This window comes from Octopus bimaculoides, chromosome 28 (genome assembly GCF_046866305.1).
Source record: "Octopus bimaculoides isolate indiv1 chromosome 28, ASM4686630v1, whole genome shotgun sequence".
NCBI classification, from domain to species: Eukaryota; Metazoa; Mollusca; class Cephalopoda; order Octopoda; family Octopodidae; genus Octopus; species Octopus bimaculoides.
This window is the reverse complement of record NC_142955.1, coordinates 9,694,625-9,719,500: the sequence shown is the minus strand read 5'-3', so window position 1 is coordinate 9,719,500 and position 24,876 is coordinate 9,694,625. Positions and strand designations below refer to the sequence as shown.

Here is a 24,876-nt window from a genome sequence, read left to right as displayed (position 1 = left end):
ACAAACTGCCACTTTGCGTTGCGTTTGTAGACTATGAGAAGGTCTTGGACAGCATCGAAACCAACGCAGTGCTGAACTCGCTATAGAGGCAAGGAGTCGAGGCGCAATATGTGCAACTGCTCAGGCAGGTAAACTCCGGATGCACCACCGACATAATTCTGCTGTCATCACCCGTACGAATGCCTGTCGAGAAGGGAGTGAAGCGAGGGGATGCGATCTCTCCAAAACTTTTCACTGCATGTCTCGATCAGATCATCAGAGGCATCGACTGGCAAGGCGGTGTCAACATCAATGGCGAGCTACTCACCCACCTCTGTTTCACTGATGACATCGTAATCATCGCTGAAACACGGATCAGCTTCAGACCATGCTGACAGAGCTCGACATCAAAAGCCCTGAAGTAGGTCTCAAGATAAACTGCATGAAAACGAAGTTCATGCGGTCCGACAACGTGCCAACAGGTCCAATGTTGGTCGGCAGTGACGAAATAGAGGAGGTAAAGGAATATGTCTACGTGTGCCGAGACATCGAAAAGGAAATCTCGCGGAGAATAAGGGCCGGATGGAAGGCGTTTAATGGCATAAGGCATGAGCTCAAGGAAAGGTTGGACAGGACCACCCGCACCAACCTCATATATAGCACAGTTCTATCTGCAATATATATATATATATATATATATATATATATATATATATATATATACATATATAGCTTTGTATATATGTATATGTATATATATATATATATATATATATATATATATATATATATATATATATATATATATATATATATATATATATATACACATATATATATATATTTATATAAATACACATATAGCTATGTATATATGTATATGGATATATATACATATATATATATATTTATACATACACACGCACACACATATATAACCTTTATCTATTACCTTTTAATTATTTCAATCATTTGACTGCGGCCATGAAGGGTTCCACTTTGAAATTGTAGTTGAATGAATCGACCCCAGTATATCTTTTTTAAGCCTGGTATTTATTCTGGTTGTCTATATTGCAGAGCCGCTAGATTGCAGGGACGCAAACACACCAACACCAGTTGTCAAGTTGTGGTGAGGGACAAGCAGAAACACAAAGACACACAAACATAGAAATAAACATACATATATACTACATACGACGAGCTTCTTTCAGTTTCCATATACCAAATCCACTCACAAGGCTTTGGTTGGCCCGAGGCTATAGTTGAAGACAATGGCCGAAGGTTACACACAGTGGGACTGAACCTGGAACCATGTGGTTGGGAAGCAGACTTCCTACCACATGGGCGCACGTGAGTGTGAGTTCATGTGTCTATGCATGTGTGTATGAATGTTTTTATCCCGAAAAATTTCTCTTAAGAGACTTGGTATGTTAAAATCATTGAACTCAAAGACAAAATATTGCTGTTATTGCTCTGTGTTTGTATTTAATCTGCAAATGGAACACACATTGTTATTTTAGTATAATGGCGCTTCAAGAGCATATCTTAACTTCATTTATGATGTTGGGAGCCTCTGAATAAATCAGCAAATGATTTGCTTATTAGGGCAAAAATTCAGAAATAATTCAGAATCATTGTGGAGATCAAATCAGTTCAAAATACTGGTGTCTGATGATTTGTTGATGTTATTCTGAGTGGGCTGCATTCTTAACACATCACGTCACTTGAGAAATGTTCTTCGAGACAAAACACAAAGAAGTTAGAAGTTTTTTTCTTCTCTGAAATAATACTCAGAGCAAGCATCGTTCTGAGTTTGTATATGCATTATAAATGGCACACACACACACACACACACACACACACACACACACACACACACACACACACACACACACACACACACACACACACACACACACACACACACACACACACACACACACACACACACACACACACTCATGTATAAACATCTGTACATATAAACATTGGTAGTTCTATTGCATTAGTATTGCTTCTTCATTATCAAAAATGTACCAATGATTTCAAGAATTCTTTAGTTAGATAGACAAAAAAGAGGACATTCTGTTATTGTTCCATACCTGATATAGCTTATCAGTCAACATCGAAGAGAATAAAATCCGCGAAATGGCTGACCGCTCTTCGTCTTTCAGATGTTTTAATAAACTCTTTGGTAATGAAATATAATCCATTATTTCAGTATCTTCTAATTGTGGGCCAGGGGATGAATAATTATATATCTGGTGGAGGAAAATGAAAGGAAAAAGTGATAAATAAAAGATACTACTACTGTTTCTGTTGTTGTTACTGTTGTAAATTTTACTTGTTTTAAAACCACTGCTTTACTAAAACATTACAATTAACATAATGGCTAAAACTACCATCACTGTTCACAGTCACTAGCTTATCTCAGACACATGAAATCATAGAGGTATGCTGGTCTCAGTAGTCTTTTGCTTTACAGTTCAATGTCTTTCTTGTTCTCGGGAACTCAATGCCATGAATACAGTAGTACCGTGTGCAAAACTGTATATATCTCATTTTTTCAACCACTGACATCATTTGCAATTATTTATCCCTGAAACGTTTTGTAATTACAGCCAGATAAACACAGACACAGACAGACAGACAGACAGACACACACACACACACACACACACACACACACACACGCACGCACGCACACACACACACACACACACACACAGAGTTTCTTATAATTACCCATAGTCAGAAATATCGCTTATTCTATTAGTTAACAGCAACATCAAATATATACCAACTAGCAGAGATACCAAGCGTTGCTCGGGATTAAAATGGCATAGTCTTTTATTGTTTTACTTGTTTCAGTCATGTAACTGCAGCCATGCTGGAGCATCGCCTTTAGTCGAAGAAATCGACAGCAGGACTTACGTTTTGTAAGCCTAATACTTATTCTATCGGTGTCTTTTGCCGAAGCGCTAAATTACGGGGACATAAGCACAGCAACATCGGTAGTCATGCAATCGTGAGGCGTACAAACACAGACACACATCGACACATACAAATATACACTTATATATGACAGTTTTCTTTCAGTTTCCGTGTACAAAATCCACTCACAAGGTTTTGGTCGACTTGAGGCTATAGTATTTTATATATATATATATATATATATATATATGTTTGTGTGTGTGTGTGTGTGTGTGTGTGTGTGTGTGTGTGTGGAGGCGCAATATGGCCCAGTGGTTAGGGCAGCGGACTCGAGGTCGTAAAATCGCGATTTCGATTCCCAGACCGGGCGTTGTGAGTGTTTATTGAGCGAAAACACCTAAAACTCCACGAGGCTCCGGTAGGGTGGTGGTGGCGAACCCTGCTGTACTCTTTCACCACACAACTTTCCCTCACTCTTTCTTCCTGTAGTACCTGTATTTCTGTTGTAACTGTATTTCAGGTACCTGTATTTCAAAGGGGCTAGCCTTGTCACACTCTGTGTCATGCTGAATCTCCCCACGTGTCAGTGGAGTGCTCAGCCACAGCACGGTAATTCCACGAGCAGGCTGTTCCGTTGATCGGATCAACTGGAACACTCAACGTCGTAATCAACGGAGTGCCACGTATATATGTATATATATATATATATATATATATATATATATATATATATATATATATATATATATATATATATATATATATATATATATATATATGTACATTTATATATACATATACATATATATATACATATACATATACATATATACATATACATATATATATATATATATATATATATATATATATATATATATATATATATATATATATATATATATATATATATATATATATATATATATATATAAATATATATATATATATACATAAAAACACACAAATATATATATATACAAACATATATATATGATGATTGCAACTTCTTTACAGAAGAAGGTCATCTCTTGAATTCATAAATACTGTCATGAAATCTCAAACGACTAACAAGTCCTGCTCTTGACAAACAAACTCTACTTCAGATCTTACAAATATTTTTAAGTAGAAAAGTTTCTGGGATTGTAGTTAAGTCCTGTCTGCGAAGTGCTCGTTTCAAGATTGATTGTTCAATTCTTCGAGCTTCAAATGCTTTACATCTATTGTAGATCATTTGTTTTCAAACCGATCTTCAACTTTGACATGTCCTCAACTTTCACATGTATATATATATATATATATATATATATATATATATATATATATATATATATATATATATACTATAAAAGGCAAATCTACTCTGTGTGTGTGTATGTTTAAAATTCATACATTTACACAATTCAAAATTTCTTCGATTAAACAATCGCAATTAATATTCTAAATACAATAAGTTAGGTCACTGCGTCATTTTTTCACTCCAAAAATTTCCTAATAACGAATATAATCCATAAAACTACACGAGTAAACATTTTCTCCCTAATAAAATCTAATTTCCTCTTTCTAATACAAATCCTTTCAACTCCTACTTCCTCTTATGTCCTACTTTCTCTTATGAACCTTTACGAAAATTCCAACAACAAATACAAAAATAAAGGAAGGAGAAAAAGAAAACTATTTCAATATCAAATCACATTTCGATACTGGAATGACAGATACTAAAAGTACATACAAAATTACTTTGCCCCTCTAAAATTAACTATTTCTATTCCTCTTACACATCGTTTCAATTGCTACTTTCTCTTATGAACGATCCAAGAAAAAAGACCAAATAAACAGGCACACTGCCAATCATACGTAAATACACACATATATATGTACCTATGGTTACCAATGACCTCATTCTAATTGGCGGGAATTATAAGTTTACTTTCCATTTCTAACACCGTCCTTCACCAGCGAGACATCTTTCTCAAATACGATCAACAAACATTTATTCCCTACAAACTGTGAGTTTTTTAAAAAAATCTTTTCGTAAATCTTGAGATTAACACCCGCATCATTACCTACCTAACCCTAACAAACCCTATCCCTAACACTGTAGTGAAAATCGTACGGGTGTTAATCTGAAAATTTAACAGTCTTTTTTAAAACACTTTTACTTACTAACATCTTTTTTATGTAGTGTGTGTGTTGCCCATATATATATATACACTTAAGACTTAGTTGTCGGTTGGGAGTTTGATCGGCAGAGGTCATTATTATTATTATTTATTTATTATTATTATTATTCAAAATTTTTCCCACAACGGCGGCTTCGGGCAGGTGGAGAATAGTCGATTATATTGATCCCTGTGTTCAACTGGTACTTATTTTTTAGACCCCGAAAGGATGAAAGGCAAAGTCAACTTCAGCGGAATTTGAACTCACACACTCATACATACAAATATCTGTCATTCTCTTCCAAATACGATCGACAGTCAAACATTTATTCCTTACAAACTGAATTTTTTTAATATCTTTCTTGAAACGCATTTACTTACTACCATATATAGACACAGAATACACATTAATACACACATACATACAAATACCTGTCATTTTTTTTTAGTGTGTGTGTGTGTGTGTTGCCTATCTTAATATATAATGCTGAAGTTCTGTACTTACTAACATTTTTTTATTTAGTGTGTATGTGTGTGTGTGTGTTGCACATATATATATGCACTTAAGACTTAGTTGTTGGTTGGGAGTTTCATCTGCAGAGGTCATTATTATTATTATTATTCAGATTAACACCCGCACGATTTTCACTAGGGTGTTAGGGTTAAGGTTTTTTGGTCAGGGTTACGGTTTTAGGGTTACGATGAGGGTTAGTCTTACGGTTACAGTTTTAGGGTTAGGGTTATGTAATCGTGCGGGTGTTCATCTGAAAAATCACCGAAATGTGAAAACTACCCACCCTCCCATCTGTTATAACTTTTGTTGTTCTGTTTAATATGTACATAGATTATGCCTCCGTTTAAAAAGACAGCAACAGACTGCAGCAATTCACCATATTCAAGAAGTTACTTTGAACATAGTGCAAAACGGTGCATCATTATCTACTGCCCAATCTGATAGAATTCTGGCAGAACTGTGTAGCAACAGATCGCCAGCAATTGCTTCATCAGAAATTGCCGTCCTACCTCCTGCGAAAAGGAATTACCCTGCTATGTATAATCAAGGCAGCGCAAAAAGTTGTTTTGCACAAGCATTTGTATAGCCAATTAGACGGATGAAATTTACGTACACTTAATAATGTTACACAAAACAGCCTTCAGACTTCCCCTATTAATTTCGTCTTTTGAATTATGAACATATTTACATCATAAGGGTTTTTTCATTGTAAGGCTTTCTTTTTTAGTTGATTTTCATCTAGCAAGACTTGTTGTAAGTGGCGTAATAAGTCACACCCGGACAACGTCGGGTTATACTGCTAGTATATATATATATATAGACAGTTAAACTGGGCATAACAGGCATCAGATATAGTCTGGATGAGAGAATACTTTGGTGGCATAATCTTGTGATACATATGGATGAGAACAGCACTCATAAAGGAGAACCGATCGCTAAATGGTAGAGAGAGACCCAGGAAGACGAGGGACGAAACAGTGAAAGCCAACCCCAGTCTGACAAATGAGATAACAAAGAATCGAGACAAATGGCAAGGCAATGCTCCGTGCTCAAGAAAACCCATCAATCTCAGCAAAAATGAAGCTCTAAGAGCATATTGTTAATATTTGTAGTCCCGCATCCAGTCTATACCTGTCAAGCCTTCCCCACAGCTCATATTCGTAACATTCAATCTCCCTTACTCCAAATTACGGCACTATTTCTTCAGCTGCCGCAATTATACAAAATCAGAATTGCACATCTTTTATCTCCAATTTTGTGCAACTTGTTATCCTTCTTCTTAGAACCCTTTCTCTTGTCATCCACCCTGCATTCCCAACATCATTTCGTACTACTTTATTTCCACTGAACACCCCTTTTCCATGAACACCCTCTTATATATACCATTGACGGCCTTCCTACTTTTGTTTGCTCCCCATTATATCCATCCCCATGTGCCTCTGACCTCCATCTCCGCCATTGTGTATCTTCTCTTTCCTCAACACTTAACATCCTCTCTCTATTTTTCATCTGTCAACGGATTTATCATTCTGTCGTTCTCCACCCCGAAATTGTAATCTATGGTCACATATCACCTTCTGCTTAACCTACTCCTATTGTTCTTACATTTCTCCAAATTGAGATTCACATTTGTTCATGGATCCATCCCTGTCCACCTCCACATTCACTTCTGTCCTCATCTCTACTGCTTGTCTCTCTGTCCCTTTATACTAACAAATCTACTCACCCAACCATTCCTTATTCTCTTCCCCCATCCATACTCTTGTACCTTAAGGGTACTCCCTGGAACCTCATCGCCTCCAAACTTTCTCTTTCCTTCTGTTGTAGCCACGTATCCCCTCAACAGAAAAAAATTGTTCCAGTCCCTTTATCATAATTTATCACCTCAACAATGCTGCATCCCCACTGTGTCAAAGGGTCTCTCCCCTTACGAGTTACTTGGTAGCCTCATTAGTGCTGGGGCCACAAAAAAGGGATTTAGTACACAATGTAAAGTGGTTGGCATTGGGAGTGCATCCAGTTGCAGAAACCATGCCAAACAGACATTGAAGTTCAGGTGTAGTCCTCTGGCCCGTCGGGTCCTGTCAAATCATCTAACCTACCCAAACATGGAATACGGACGTTAAGTGATGATGATATATATATTCATACATACACATACATACATACGCATGTGCATACATACATACATACATACATACATACATACATACATACATACATGCATGCGTACATACAATCATAAATATACGCAGGCAGATGGGCCGATAGACAGGCGTGCATTGTATTTTCTCTTATTCTTTTAATATTTTACTTGTTTCAGTCATTTTACTGCGGCCATGCTGAATGACCACCTTTAGTCGAACAAATAGATTCCAGGAATTATTCTTTGTAAGCCTACTACTTATTCTATTAAATCCCTTTGCCGAACCGCTAAGATACGGGGATGTAATCACACCGAGATCGGTTGTCAAGCGATAGTGGAGGTACATAGACACACAAACATATACATATATATTTTTTTACGTCGGGCTCCTTTCAGTTTTCATCTATCAAATCCACTCACAAGGCATGGGTCGCAGTGGGAGTGAATTCGGAACCATGTAGTTTGGAACCAAGCTTCTTACTACTCAGCCCCTCCTGTGCCTGTATACTATGAAACCGGCCGTAGTTCCTCCTGATGATGTCTTGAGCTAATTGGATCCTATAAAGGAGCTGTTGTGGTAGCAGACCACGAAACATGGTTGAAATTCCTTCCTGTAGATGAAACATTTAACCTAACGTTATCATTAAGCTCCATTATTATGGTAAGTTTATTACTAGATCTTTGTAGCTTTTCTATATATATATATATATATATATATATATATATATATATATATATATATATATATATATATATATATATATATATATATATATATATATATATATATATATATATATATATATATATATATATATATATATATATATATAATTCTGTTTTATATTTAAACTGTTAAGCTGCATCAGACCATTATCATAACTACTTCATATGGCGATAAAAATATATTTCATTCTATTGTGTCATCCCATAAATAAAGCGGCTTTTTTTCAATTGCATCAGTACTTATTCTCAGTGCAAATTTTGAAGAGTACAGTTCGATTTTAACAGTTATTTTTCAAAGCTATAATGGAAGTGATAAAGGAGAATATTTGGCATATTTTGCTTTATGTGTCCAAGAAAGGCAACAACGCAACAGAAAGTGCGAGGAATATTAATGCAGTATATGGAGATCGGAAAATAAGCGTAAGGTAGGGTCAACGGTGATTCCAGAAATTCCGAGCCGAAAAACTACAGCCCAGAAGACGAGCCTCGTCTTAGATGTGTAGAGCTTGACGAGGACATCGTGCTAACACTGGTGTAACAAAATCTCATCGTAACTGATGAGGAACTAGCACAGAAGCTTGGTGATCCAACTAATTATTCAAGTCAACGCTAGAAGAAAAACGACCAAGGTATTCTTCCATTAAGATAATGCTCGGCCACATATAGTGAAGATGATATATCGAAGGCTGGAGCCGTTTGAATGGGAAACGATGCCCCACCTACCATATTCACAAGACATTTCCCCATCTGATTATCATTTATTCCGCAGTGTTCAAAATCATTTGAATGGAAAATATACGAATTCTTTAGATGAGGTCAGAACAGTAGTGGAAGAGAATTGTTCGTCACAGACAAGTGAATTTTGGAAGAGGGGCATTGCAAGTCTACAAGATAGATGGAAGAGCATTGAAGAAAATGAAGGAGGGTATATTTTAGATTTAAAAGAACTTTGTTCATCTTCATTTTGAAAAATAAAACAAGCATAAAAACCGCATTATATACGGGATGACCCAATAATGCTTCAGCATTTAGAACAAACGGTTAATTAAATGGTAATGATGAGAAACTATTGTACCACGCTCTTTGCTTCGGTTTCATTCGTTTCATATGAAATACCATAGAAAAGACCATTGAAAGTTTCCGTCTCCACTTTGCTAACACCAATACCAACATTAGGATATAAAATTGCCACTTGTTGGTCGTCCAGTGTAATCTTGTCAGGGATTGCTTCTATAATGTCCAGCAGTCTGTGAAGAAAGATCGAGAAAACAACTTTCAATTGACAGTGATTCAAATACGTAATTAGCCAAAGATGTTGTAATTACAATAATTATTCAAGAAATCTTTGTATGCTAATGTTGTTTTTACTACGTCTGCTGACATGACACTACTGTTATAGCTGCTGCTGCTGCTGCTGCTGCTGCTCCTCCTCCTCCTCCTCCTCCTCCTCCTCCTCCTCCTCCTTCTTCTTCTTCTTCTTCTTCTTCTTCTTCTTCTTCTTCTTCTTCTACTACTACTACTACTACTACTACTACTACTACTACTACTACTACTACTACTACTACTACTACTAAGAGCAAATATGGTTTGAATTTTACCTGCTGGCAGTTCTGTTAGATTGTTCCGCCTTAACCAAAACCTTCTCTGGTGTGTTCATTATATTGTTGACACCATGAAGGACATTGTCCAGTGTGATATTGACGGACACATTCGATATCAATGGCATCATCTTTTCATAAATGCATACAGACAAGTCGATATCCTCTTCCGTGAAATACACTGATTTCTGAGAAATATTTAAAACTTTTTTCGAAAAATCCTCGATATTTCCTGCAACGAAACATTTAACATGAAATTCCAATCAATTTTCAGTCACTTTTTGATGATATGTTAGAGGCAATTTAAACGTCACATAACTATTAACATTTTAACATTAAACTGGCCGTATGTGGCTCAAACAGTCTACCTGCTTTATGCTCAAACCGGCCAGATTTGTCCTCTCACATCTCTATAATGTCATTTTAAAATAAGCAATCATATTACCGAAACCTCAAAGGTGCTAGATAATGCTTGATTAATTGACAACTATGTGATTAGATAAGCATTACAGCGGACTGAGTAATCTGAATATTAGAGGTTTATGGAATCACTGGAAGTTAATTAACAACTCCAGCTTGATATAGCTCAGAGATTGCTAAATGTGTTCAGATTATCAATTGTATACTCTTTTAGTGTCTTCTGCTCGGTAGCATCAACTAGAGCAGTGAGCGAGTTACACAACACAATTTTATAGTTGAGGAAGACATACATGGTGATCAATGCTTGAACATTAATATCATTGACAAACTGTGGATTGCGATAAACGAGGTATCATAAGCAGCCGTTAACTTGAGCGACATTATTGTTCCAATGACAAAGTGAACCAAGCTGATAACGGGTCGATGGTTAAGCATTAATATCAATGAGCCTTCATAAGAGACATAAGAGACTCAGCACAGCATGCACGTGAAAATCTCTTATATTTTCCCAGTCTGCAACCATGAAATAATACATTGCCACCGAAGGCATTAAAACCTACGCAAATATGGCTCAACCGTATATGCTTAATTTTGTAATTTAGTTTTAGCAACCTTCGTTACATTTCCATATACTATTATGTATATGTATATCTGTGAATCTCCCTCTTTCTGCACACACACGCATACACACACACACGCACATACGCAGACACACACGCATACATACACGCACACACACATCAGGAAAATTAAGAGAAATATCCTAAAGTGATGAACGGCTTCTATTTAAATTTAGATGTACAAGTATAGCATGTCAAATACCATACAGCAAAATCTCTCGATACTTTAAAAACCGTTTACTCTCTAGAGGATACATCATAATTACTAAATGGTAATTATGATTAGCTCCACTCCAGAAGGGAAGATAATCTCAAGATTTAAGTAATTCTCCAAAACTGAGATGCCATTAAACAAAACAGACAGGCTCATTGTCTGGAGATGAGAAGACTGTCGTGGACAGGTGTTTCTGGCTTAAATAGCCATCGTCACCACGACAATTGACCGACCTTATCTCCTGTAGCCAATGGGCTTAGACATATACAACGTAGTAGAGTAGAAAACTATCATACCTAAGGTAATCTGCATAACTTAAATAAAAATAATCTAAAAGATTCGAAGTGGCCAGTGGCATGATATATCGTGGAATCGATCAATCGTTGGATTTGTATATATTTATGCGTCTGTGTGTGTGTTTACTTACACAAGCATCCAACCTATCTTATAACGAATGCAGAAAAGTTTATATATTTTTCGTCGTCATTATCATCGTAATATACCTTTTTGACTTGAAAATATATAATCCGTTGTAAAATACTTATTATATTCACAAAATAAAACTTGAAGTGGTTTCTTCATCTCAGAATAGCTACCCGTCATCAATACCCGACTTATTTGAAACTCCGAATCCTAAATTCCACTCCCCACCGCAATATACTTGTTTTACACCAAAACACCGACATAAATCAGCTGATATACTACGAAGCTTTCCGCCGAGGACGACTTTGCCTTTCATCCTTTCTGGTTTGATAAATTAAGTACCAGTTGCGAACAGGGGTCGATCTAATCCACTGGCCCCCTCTCCTAAAATTTCGGGCCTTGTACCTAGAGTAGAAAAGAATATACTACGAAGCTTTGAAGGAGCCTCTATATGGTCACTCAACACACTAGAATTAGTAGCCAAATTTGCATTCCAGTCACACCCTGTTGCTTTACACATAGGAGAAAGATTATTGTCCTTAGATACGCAGTCTGAAAAACAGGGATGGTGAGGTTATAACACCTTTGATCATGCGTATACTAAACTGGGGATGATCCGGGGTAAAAATATTCCTCAACTTCCCTTCCCTCCTCCTCTTTTCTTCCTCCTCACACTACTACTACTACTACTGTAAGAGGATTTTGAAACATAATTGTTCACTGACCTTTATCAATTTCTTTGCTTATGTTCTTTAGTTCACGAGTGATCCCCTCCGTATTGTAACACTGCGACATGTCTGGTTCTTGCCAGATCCCAGTGAATGGTGAACACTTTGGTGATGTCATATTTTGGTTTGTTGGCATTTCTTGATGTACAACCGTTCTGGAAGAGCTGAAAATAAATGTAAAATATTGTCAGACGTGTTTACTCTTTCTTATTCCGTCAATCTCAGAGGAATACAAGAAGTACATCGACTTGGTTGTGATTTGAACTCATAATCTAGTGGATCGAGAATAAATACTGTAATGTATTTTGTCAGTAATTTCTTATTTACTCTATCTCCGTAACCTCAAAGCCAACGTAAAATATTTCCTAACTAAAGTTTAAGGCTTAAAAGAATATTGCAACATCTGCTTTTATTTATAATAATTTGTTGTTATGATTCTTTAGTATAAGATTGGTTTCAATGGTACAGGTAATGAAGTATTAAGGTACAGGGCGGTTAGTCAAAGTTGAGCGGGGAAATCATATGCTTACATTCCGTCACCATTATCATCATCAAAATCAGCAGTAGATTTACGTATCTTTCCTAATACAGACACAAATGGCTGACTTACTTTTTAAAGCTTATAATACTGAGTAGATAAAAATTTGGAGGTTTAGACTGTCGAATGGCATGGATCAAGTCCCACGCTGATCTACTTTCTTCGTTCACCACCGTATAATAACAAAGCAGGTTGATCCACAGTAATCATAAAATCGAATAAATAATATTAGCCTGAAATCAACAGAATTATTGATGAATCTTGTCTATGTCTGAATATATATGTTCCTTCTTAAATTATTTTATTTATTTCTTCTGGCACTTACACGAACCTTTACAAGAAATGCTTTAAAGCAATGTTTATTATTGACAACAAAGCAAACCTTGGTAGTCAAACCAAAGCAAATTCTGTCCTATTTTGGGTAAAATAGCTGTGATAAAAGATCTGAACCGATGGAATTTAATACTATCCTCTTAATCTCAATAAATGTTTATTTATTATACCGTATAACATTCTCTCATAAAAAGCACAATAATGAAAACTATAAAAATATTATTAGAAGTAAAGCACTAGAAACGGACCAACGTCTTGTTGCTACATTTGCATGACAGGGAATCTTCACAGTCGTTCCAACTTTTGTCATTGGCCAATTGAAAGTATCATTTTCAGTTGATGTTGTGTCTTCTTTACAAAACACTGAAAAAGAACATAGATATGGGATATGTAGGAGAGAGTTCAATAATGTGGTTTATATAAAAGGAAACACATTGATATTGATAACGTTGAAATCGGTAAGGGTGGCATTCCAAGTAGTAGTAGTTGGTGTCTTTGTAAGGGTTTGGTTATGCTGGCTGATTTGAGAACAATGATACACGATTTATACGATTTATTATCAACAAACACGGGGAAATAGTTTCCCATCGTAACATAAAATCCCGAGAATATGTAAAATAAGGACATTTTAGAATCATTAAACAATCTCGGTCGAGGCAAGTCAGGCTTAACCCTAACACTAAGCAATTCGCTCGAAAGTGGTTTGCTATGAAAACAAATATATTTTCCAGCTGATACCACAAACTTGACAACAACCCGACCACAAGCGTCTGTGACAATTCTTTATGACAGGAATGCTGGTACTGGTGCTGTCATTCTTGTTAATGGTGTTATCATTATTGTTGCTATCAGTGTTATTGTCATAGAGTCTAGGCTGGAATTTTTGGTTGTTGTTGGAGTGTTTGACGATGGAGCTGTATTGCCTACAAAGTTTTGTCCTTGCTTCTGTCGCTCCATTCCTCCTCAATAGTATACGTTGAGAAGCGTACGTGTCTGTAAGAATGGCAACGCGTATTGTACCACTTACAAAGGAAAAGCGTGGCCTCGAACGTCTGTGCTCTGTTTATTTACCTCTCACCACGGTTTGCCTCCGATGTTGTTGATGATTTGCATAACGTGGATATGTAGTGAATATGTAACGGTATTACTTTACTCTTTTTGGTATTTTGCTTAACATTAAAGAGGAGTTTTAAGAAGATTATATGATGTTTAAACAAGTAGTTATGTTATCCTGGGAGTAATCTGCCGAAAGAAGATTGGGTTTTTTCAAGTATAAAATTCATATGATTTCTAAATTTTAGTAATAATTTGACGTGGCTGGTATTCCGTACACAAACATTTGTCGTGGTTTTATGCCCTGCGTTAGACTTTGCAGAATATAGGACTGGATTGAGGGACATGGTACTTTGTCACAACCTTGGCTACGTGTCACACTTCACAGCACGTATCTCTCTCTCTCTCTCTCTCTCTCTCTCTCTCTCTCTCTCTCTCTCTCTCTCTCTCTATATATATATATATATATATATATATATATATATATATATATATATATATATATATTACATACGCATGCACGCATGCACGCACGCTTGCGCACACACACAAGCACACATACATACACACACACACACTGCTGATATTTATGAAGACCTTGGATTATTAAGTCCAAAATAAAGATCGCTCGTATACAATGGGCGCATAGATGCGAATTTATTGTGGGACCGTAGATATACTATTCAGGAAATACGAGCATCTGTATATATAAAACGCAGGATGCGTTTGTGTGTGTGTGTGTGTGTGTGTGTGTGTGTGTGTGTGTGTGTGTGTATGTGTGTGTACGTACGTGAATGTAATATATGCACGTCCACAAATTAGCACGCATGTCGCTCCAATTTTAGAAAGAGATTCGTTATGAACTTAGCTGTATTTTCGTCAAATTTTTTCCCAAGAGGCACCAGCGAATTTTCAAGTCGAAGAAATTACCATTTTGTTGTTTTTTTTTTTCCAGCGAGAGAAAACGTGTTTTGCTGATATACGGGCAACACACACACGAACATGTATGCGTACAGAAAACATGTATGCAATAGGCGTACGTACGAACATGTGTGTGTGTTGCCCGTAATATATATATATATATATATATATATATATATATATATCAACATAATCGCTTCTGACATTGAGGATCGGGAGCCCTTTTGGGCATTCTATTTTCCTTGCTGGAAGGGTTCCCAACCAAGGGCAAATATGATGGGGGGGGGGGGTGTTTTCAAAGGGCAGGCATGTGTAACCTGATCACCTCTGCCGATCAAACTCCCAACCCATGCGCTCACGTCGCGACACTGATTCTGCTGTACTGGCTTGGGTGTGAAAACCAACTTTAAATTATAAATGTAGACGTATTTGAATGAGCAATATTGTGTTCGGTTAAGCCCTATTTGGGATGATAAATCAATAAACTAATTCCTTATTGTGTATTCCATTTGATTAGGATAAAAAAATTCGATAAACCGATTCCTTATAGGACTTAGCAATAAAAATGGCAGAATTTCAAAAGATGGTGCTCATGGAAACTGCCCATATCCTACGTAAAATATCGTCTATTTAATCTCAAATTAAAAACAAAAGATCATAAATTTCTTATGTTTTCTTAAACATTCTCTTAAACAATACTTTGTGCAAAACCAAATATATGACACCCTAGGCATAACACCAGCATGAACTTCGAACTTGTTGTCTCTTGAGATCTTTGGGAGAGATTTGGACCCAGCTTGAACAAATATAAAGCAAAACTTAAACATATAATATTATTATTGAGTGAGAGAGCAGTGCATGCCATCAAAGTGACACTGGGGTAAAATATACGAAACCCATTATACCCATCATGACTACCCGTCTGATAAGGGTACACCAGGCACATGCATCACAACCATATGTACGCGACATGGGGATCTCATATCAAGATAAACAGCGCATGACCTCGCAGGTGGGGCCCAGTTAGAATTTTCTTCAGGTCGAGTAGCCCATCCCGCTCAAAAGATCCCTGAATAAGGTTTGTTTAAGGATGTTGAGCAAAACACCCATGTTTTCAAAGATGAATTATTCAAACCCCAAAGAATTCCTCTCAACACATGGCTATGATGCTCCCCCACTACTTCTGCTCATGATCAGAGATGCATATATCGTCAGCCACCAAGGGACATGCTCAACTGGTTAAGGTCAAACAATTGACAAGCAAATCTGTGGTATTAAGCACATCTTTTTAAACCAAGACAAAACAATGTACATGATAATACTTCCAATCAGTTAAGATCAGAAACCATGAGAGCCACTTATTATTATTATTATTATTATTATTATTATTATTATTATTATTATTGTTCAGTAGCTTTATTTTTATAACGTGCTTTCACTTCACTACCGAGCGCAGCTCTGTGCGCCTTGGGTATGTGCTGTGGTTTGCTGTGATGCTATTATGGTTACTGTATTGAAAGTGTTTTGCGTAGGATGTGTGCAGTGCCCAGTAGTGCAATTTTCTGTATGTTATATATATTTGTAAGTCTTGGTGTTTTTGTTATGTATTTGTCTGAATATTTTTTATTACACCTAAGGCGCCTACTATGATAGGAACTGTTTCTGTTTTTAGATTCCACATTCGAGTTACCTCTATTTCCAGGTCTTTGTATTTTGAAAGTTTTTCCATTCCTTTTAGGGAAACGTTGTCACCTGCTGGTATTGATACATCAATTAGAAAGCATTTTTTTTCTTCATGATCTTTGACAACTATATCTGGTCTATATTTGCCTTAATTTCTCTATCTGTGTGTATTGGCATATCCCAGAGTATGGTTGCTTTCTCGTTTTCTGTGACCTTTTCTGGCGTGTGCTTATACCATCTTTCTTCTGTTGTTATTCCATAGTGTTGGCATAGCTTCCAGTGTATATAGGTCCCAGCTCTGTCATGTCTGTGAATATATTCCTTCTTAGCCAGGACTGGGCAGCCAGAGATAATATGATTTATTGTTTCTTGTCCACCTCCACATATTCTACAGTTACTTGTTATGTTTCTTTTCATTATATGTTTTTGGTAATTTCTGGTGGGGAGGCTTTCGTCTTGTGCAGCAATTAAAAATCCTTCAGTCTCTGCTTTGAGTCCTGAGCTTCTCAACCATTGCTGGGATTTTTCTCTGTCTGTTTCTTTTGCATTTAGTTTAGCCCAGTATTTTTCATGTAGGGGTTTTTCTTGCCATCGTTTTATCATGGTCCGTTGCTGTTCTAGTTTTAGTTTGGATTTCATTTGTTTTATAGCTTTTGTTGTTTCTTCTTCTTCTTCTTCTTCGTATTTGTTAGGTAGCATGATTTCTTGTTTGTATTTGTCAGCTTCCTTAAATACTGAAAACAGTTTTTTGTTTTGCTCGTGTTTTGTGGCTATTTGTATTAGTTTTCCTTGCTTCTGAAGTAGGTATTTTGCAGTCCTATGGTGGTTATTTTGTAATAGTTTTCCAGCTGTATAAGACCCCTGCCACCTTCTGTGTGTTGTATATATAGCCTTTCTATGTCAGATTTTGGGTGGTGCATCCTATATCCTGTCATTATTTTTCTTGTTTTCCTGTCTATTTTAGATAGTTCGTTTAGTGTCCAGTTAAGGATATTGTAGCTGTAGCTTATAACTGGGACAGCTAAAGTGTTGATACCCATTATCTTGTTTTTAGCATTGAGCTCTGTTTTTAGTATTGATCTAACTCGTCTATAGTACTCTTTCTTTATTTTTTTTTCATTTGTGTGTGTTGTATCCTATCTAGTTCATTGACTCCTAAATATTTGTATGGCTGGCTTTCGTCTAGTTCTCTTATTTCATTGGCTTTATCTAGTGTGATGTTGCTACTTTTAACTAATTTTCCTCTTTTCAGGGTTGCTTTGGCACATTTTTCTAATCCGAATTTCATATCTATTTCCTTGGTAAAGCCATATACTGTCTGTAGTAGTGTTTCCAGCTCTTTGTCATTTTTAGTGTATAATTTTAGGTCATCCATATATAAAAGGTGGCTTACTTTTTCCCGTAGCATTTGTAACCCATCCAGTTCTATTTAGCAATTCAGTTAAAGGTGTGAGTGCCAGGCAGAACAGGAGTGGAGAGAGCGTGTCTCCCTGGAATATTCCTCTTCTAATGAGGATGGCTTTCGTTTTCACAAAGCCCTCTTTTGTTTGGAGCTGTAGCACTGTCTGCCATTTGTTCATTGAGTGTCTTATGTATTTTATAATAATTGGTGCCACCTTGTTTATGGCTAGTTTTTCCAGAATCCACGTGTGAGGAACACTGTCGAAAGCCTTTTGGTAGTCCACCCAGGCCATACTGAGGCCTTTCTTCTTTCCGCGGCTGTCTTCAGTTATGGCTTTATTGATCAATAATTGATCTTTACAGCCGTATGAGCCCTTGCCACATCCCTTCTGCTCTTCTGGAAACAGGTTGTTATTTTCCAGGTGTTTACTCAATCTCTGCGATATTATTGCAGTAAAGGCTTTGTAGATCGTAGTTTTGTGGTTTCTCCGTTTCCGTGGATTTGGGAATTAAGATGGTTTTCCCTTTCGTGAGCCATTCAGGCATTGTCTCTGTCTCTGCTAGGGCTCTGCTAGGGCTCTGCTAGGGCTCTGCTAGTATGTTAAAGTTTTCTGCCAGCTTTTTATGCATGCCTGTCAGGTGTTTTAACCAGAAGTTATTATTATTATTATTATTATTATGTTTTTTTTTCTTTCTTCAAATTTTCTTCCATTTCTCGCCGAGTGTTTTCCGTACACCTAGGGCAGAGAAACTCGTTGTATGCATTCCCAGTTTACACACGCAAATTCACAGGTAAAACATGTATTTAAAAAAAAAAATAAATAAAATTCATGAATGGATGTTGTTTTCACAGCGATTATTATTATTATTCAGTAGTTTTATTTTTATAACGTGCTTTCACTTCACTACCGAGCGCAGCTCTGTGCGCCTTGGGTATGTGCTGTGGTTTGCTGTGGTGCTCTTATGTTTACTGTATTGAAAGTGTTTTGCGTAGAATGTGTGCAGTACCCAGTAGTGCAATTTTCTGTATGTTATATATATTTGTAAGTCCTGGTGTTTTTGTTATGCATTTGTCTGAATATTTTTTTATTATACCTAAGGCACCTACTATGATAGGAATTGTTTCTGTTTTTAGATTCCACATTCGAGTTATCTCTATTTCCAGGTCTTTGTATTTTGAAAGTTTTTCCATTTCTTTTAGAGAAACGTTGTCATCTGCTGGTATTGATACATCAATTAGAAACCATTTTTTTTTCTTCATGATCTTTGACAACTCTATCTGGTCTATTCGCCTTAATTTTTCTATCTGTGTGTATTGGCATATCCCAGAGTATGGTTGCTTTCTCGTTTTCTGTGACCTTTTCTGGCGTGTGTTTATACCATCTTTTTTCTGTTGCTATTCCATAATGTTGGCATAGCTTCCAGTGTATTATTATTATTATTATTATTATTATTATTATTATTATCATCATCATCATCATCATCATCATCATCATCATCATCATCATCATCATCATCATCATCATCATCATCATTATTATTATTATTATTATTATTATTATTATTATTATTATTATTATTTGAGAGAGCAGTGCATGCCATCAAAGCGACACTGGGTAAAATATACGAAGCCCAGTATACCCATCATGACTACCCGTCTGATAGGGGTACACCAGGCACATGCATCACAACGATGTGTGCGCGACATGGGGATCTCATATCAAGATAAACAGAGCATGAACTCACAGGTGTGGCCCAGTTAGAATTTTCTTCTGGTAGAGTAGCTCGTCCCGCTCAAAAGGTCCCTGAATAAGGTTTGTTTAAGGATGTTGAGCAAAACACCCATGTTTCCAAAGGTGAATTATTCAAACCCCAAAGAATTCCTCTCAACAAATGGCTATGATGCTCCCCCACTATTTCTGCTGATGATCAGAGATGAACATATCGTCGGCCACCATGGGACATGCTCAACTGGTTACGGTTAAACAACTGACAAGCAAATCCGTGGTATTAAGCAGAATATTTGCTGTAGACCATCTTTTTATACCAAGACAAAACAATATGCATGATAACACTTCCAATAAATTAAGATCAGAAGCCACGAGAGCCACTGCCTGGTACTGCCTCAGGGCATTTATTATTATTATTATTATTATTATTATTATTATTATTATTATTATTATTATTATTATTATTATTATTGAATGAGAGAGAGGTGCATGCCGTCAGAGTGACACTGGGTAAAATATACGAAGCACAGTATACCCAACATGATTATCCGTCTGATAAGGGTACACCGGTCACATGCATCACAACCATATGCACACGACATGGTGATCTCATTCATATCAAGATAAACAGCGCATGACCTCGCAGGTGGGGCCCAGTTAGAATTTTCTTCAGGTCGAGTAGCCCATCCCGCTCAAAAGGACCCTGAATAAGAGTTGTTTCAGGATGCTGAACAACGCATCCATGTTTCCAGAGGTGGATTATTCAAAACCCATAGAAATCTTTTGAACACATGGTTATGATGCTCCGCCGCTAATTCCGTTCGTGATCTGAGATTCACATATCGTCAGCCACCAAGGGACATGCTCAAATGGTTTAAGTTCAAACAACTGACAAGCAAATCTGTGTTACAAAACAGAATATTTGCTATAACCCATCTTTTATACCAAGACTAAACAATGTACACGATAACACACCCAATCAGATAAGATCAGAAGCCATGAGAGCCACTGTATGGTACTGCACGAGAGCATTTATTATTATTATTATTATTATTATTATTATTATTATTATTATTATTATTATTATTATCATTATTATTTTATTGTCTTTGCACAGCTTGTTACACTGGAGATGTACTACGGTGTCAGCTGTTCACTGCCAGTGAAGTAAAGTAATACCTCTTATTTTCGAGCACCTTCCAGAGTATTCGATTGTTTCCAAGCAGTGCTGCTTTCTGCAATTGGCCCACCCTTATTACAGCCCTATTTGTTCCATGTACTTCTCAAGATTTTTACTCACTTTTCCCAGGGCTCCGACAGTTATTGGTATTACTACCACCTTTTGCACCGACCACAACTGCTTTACTTCCCAAGCTAGCCTGTCATATCTATCGACTTTTCTTTCTTCCTTATCACATAACTTTTTGGCAGCTGGGCATGCTACATCTATGACCCAGCATCGTTTGCTTTCTTTCTCAATTAGCACTATGTCTAATTTCCTATTCTCTATCTTATGGTCGCACTGGATCAAAAAATCCCATTTTTGCATTATCATTTTCGATGATGCCTTCAGGTTTATATTCGGGCATAACTACAGAGTTGTACCCCACAGACTTTGGAAGGTCATAACTTTCAGAAAAATAAATATTTTTAAATGAAATTTTCTATGCATATAGTATTTATTATGTAGATTCCGAATATACAGAAATTTCCGGTGAAAGTGTTTTGGAATGGGGATGGGGGACAATTTTCGGAAATTCCAACAGAGTCCACTTAAATTCTTCTTAACTTCCAAGAAAATGAATATCTTTTCGTGAAATTTTCTACAAATATACCTTGATGTATGTACATTTCGAGCATGTAGGAATTTTGAAGGAAACAACTGCAGGTTATTTTTGAGAAGCGTTCCCCACTCGGTGGTGTTTCGGAGCAAGTCGTCCATAATTGTTTCATTTTTCTCTATCATGTGCATCCGTAGATTTGTAATGAAGTAATACGCTGCTTCTGTTCTCTTCTACTTCTCTACTAGAAACGTTTACTTTGAAATTTACTTCTATTGAGAAAAAAAAATCGTGTGCATGTTATTTTTAACGTAAGTTTTCTTATGACGGCTTCTCTTTTCTGCGTATAACTTCATTAAAAATCTACGGATGTACATACGCACATAATAGAGAAAAATGAAACAATTATGGACGACTTGCTCCGAAACACCACCGAGTGGGGAACACTTCTCAGAAATAACCTGCAGTTGTTTCCTTCAAAATTCCTACATGCTCGAAATGTACATACATCAAGGGATATTTGTAGAAAATTTCACGAAAAAATATTCATTTTCCTGGAAGTTAAGAAGAATTTAAGTGGACTCTGTTGGAATTTCCGAAAATTGTCCTCCATCCCCATTCCAAAACACCTTCACCGGAAATTTCTGTATATTCGGAATCTACATAATAAATACTATATGCATAGAAAATTTTATTAAAAAATATTCATTTTTCTGAAAGTTATGACCTTCCAAAATCTGGGGGGTACAACTCTGTAGTTATGCCTATATTCGTACCACTTTTTTGCTCTGTCAAGTCTACATTTGGTGCAAAGTGTCCAATGGATAATCCTTACCATATTGTCATGACGTCTCTTATATTCCTTCTGGGCTAGTTGCGTAGGCGTACATTAACGGGTAATATACCATACGGTTTCACAATTTTGTCCACAATTCTGCACTTATCACTTTTGGATGTGTTGTCTATTCTGTATTTGATGTAATTTCTTCTTAATGCTTGCTCATGAGCAGCTCAGATTAAAGCCTCCGTTTCCGGTTTTCACTTTTAGACATCCATAGCTATCTTTTTTCTCTGTCTGTACGTCTTATCTTCAACATCCTTATGAAATTGTCCATGCATTCTTTTCTCTATTCACCTATTTTCAGTTTCATTTATTCTCATGTCCTTGTATCTTTGCAATCTTCCATCCTACATGAACGAATTGAAGCTATCAGCACCTGGGTGGGTTCACTCCTTAGATATAGAGCAGGGGTAATCGCATGGCTAGTAGACGAACTAAACGTCTTAGACAGAAAGACAAGGAAGTTGCTGACTAGATATTGGAGACTCCACCCAAAAAGTGACACAATAATAGCGGTTTTCAGGCATTTTTTTTACATACATGCTATGTTGTTTTCTTCTGCTCTAATGCTGTGATCACATCCAGCCATTCCTCTTCCCCTCTCTTTCCTTGGTGCATACAGTCTGTCTGTGTCACTTTTTGGGTGGAGTCTCCAATATCTAGTCAGCAACTTCCTTGTCTTTCTGTCTAAGACGTTTAGTTCGTCTACCGGCCATGCGATTACTCTTGCTCTATATCTAAGGAGTGAACCCACCCAGGTGCTGATAGCTTCAATCCGTTCATTTAATTTCGACTTCAGCATCAATCTCAGTCTGCACAAATACTCCACCTTAAATTTTTCTGCCATTTCTTTCTCCATCAATTTATCCATTTCCAATATCCTCAAGTACTTATAGCCCAGTTCTTCTATCTTCATAACATCCCTCGGCGCTATCGCTCGCCCGTCCATACATTTGATTTTGCCTCTCTTCAAGACTAACACATCACACTTTTTCAGTCCGAACTTCATTCTGATATCAGCACTGAAAGTATACACCGTATCAACAAGGGAATTGACTTGGGATTTATCTTTATCCCAAAGTTTGAGGTCATCTATTAATAACAAGTGGTTGGCTTTTTGTTGGTGGCTCTTGAATACATTGCTTTGTTCAAAATCAGTCTTAGTGGTATCATGCACACTACAATGATCCATATGCTGTACTCTTTGCGGAAGATTTTCACGAGCACTCACAATGTGAGTCATGCTTTCGACCCTATTCCCACACGTTCTGCAAGGTCCGAAGCACTTGTGTTGTATATAATCTTTTACACTGAGTTGGTAATCGATGCCTGGTCCTGGGCGACGATGGGTAGGCTTTCAGTATTCTTTTACACCACCACCATGATGCTTCCTGGTCTTTTAACTTGTTGGTTTCACGGTGGAACTGACCATATAATTCCATATGAATTAGGATCTCTTCTCTGTCGTTGTCTGTTCTTGATCGGAATTCATGAGCACTCTCAAGTTCATTTTTGTTAAATCCTTCTGCACTAGCAGGTCTTGTTTGCTGTTTACCAAATATTCTGCCATATTTCTTTTGTCACTGTTGATGCACTCATGCACGCTAATCGGTCCACGTCCACCTTTACCTCTCTTCATGTAGAGCTTGTGTACATTTCCCTTCGGGTAGAGGGCGCCATACATTGTCATTGCCTTTCGGGTAGTGTGATCGAGTTGGTTAATATCCGCTTGTGTCCATTTCAGGATGGGACACTATAGCGAATATGTTGATAGCTGTCACAAGGTTCCTTGAGTTTATCTTTGTTCTTCATGTACTGTTTATTTTCCTTTTTCTTCTAACCATTCAATTTTCTGGTTACCACCTCATTACCGAATTCAATTGCCCCAGTTCTTTTCGTGTCTTTCACAGATTTATTCGTATTCTCTTTCTCCAACTTCGTTCTTTGTTTATATTTGTTTTTATATATTCAGTTTTTCGCTTGTAGCTACGACATTAGCTGCAGTTATGATTAGCTGCAGCTATGATTAGCTGGTCTGTTTCACTGATGTATTCTGTTTTGATAAGCTTAAAAAGTAATTTACTTTGCCTGTGGCTTTCTTTACTTGTTTTCTGTCCGTATATCTTACATT

General features: G+C 36.8%; 1 protein-coding gene across 2 annotated transcripts in view; it reads right to left on the bottom strand.

Annotated features, from left to right (window-relative positions):
- LOC106878117 (adhesion G protein-coupled receptor G6) overlaps nucleotides 1-24,876 on the bottom strand; it is a 126,233-nt gene that overhangs the window by 39,730 nt on the left and 61,627 nt on the right. For both annotated transcript variants that reach the window (XM_089344833.1, XM_089344834.1), the window contains exons 19-23: nucleotides 13,584-13,698; nucleotides 12,462-12,628; nucleotides 10,060-10,291; nucleotides 9,537-9,708; nucleotides 2,082-2,240 (exon numbers count right to left, since the gene is read on the bottom strand). In XM_089344833.1, coding sequence (XP_089200959.1) covers nucleotides 2,082-2,240; nucleotides 9,537-9,708; nucleotides 10,060-10,291; nucleotides 12,462-12,628; nucleotides 13,584-13,698 — 845 coding nt within the window. The remainder of the gene's footprint in view (nucleotides 1-2,081; nucleotides 2,241-9,536; nucleotides 9,709-10,059; nucleotides 10,292-12,461; nucleotides 12,629-13,583; nucleotides 13,699-24,876) is intronic.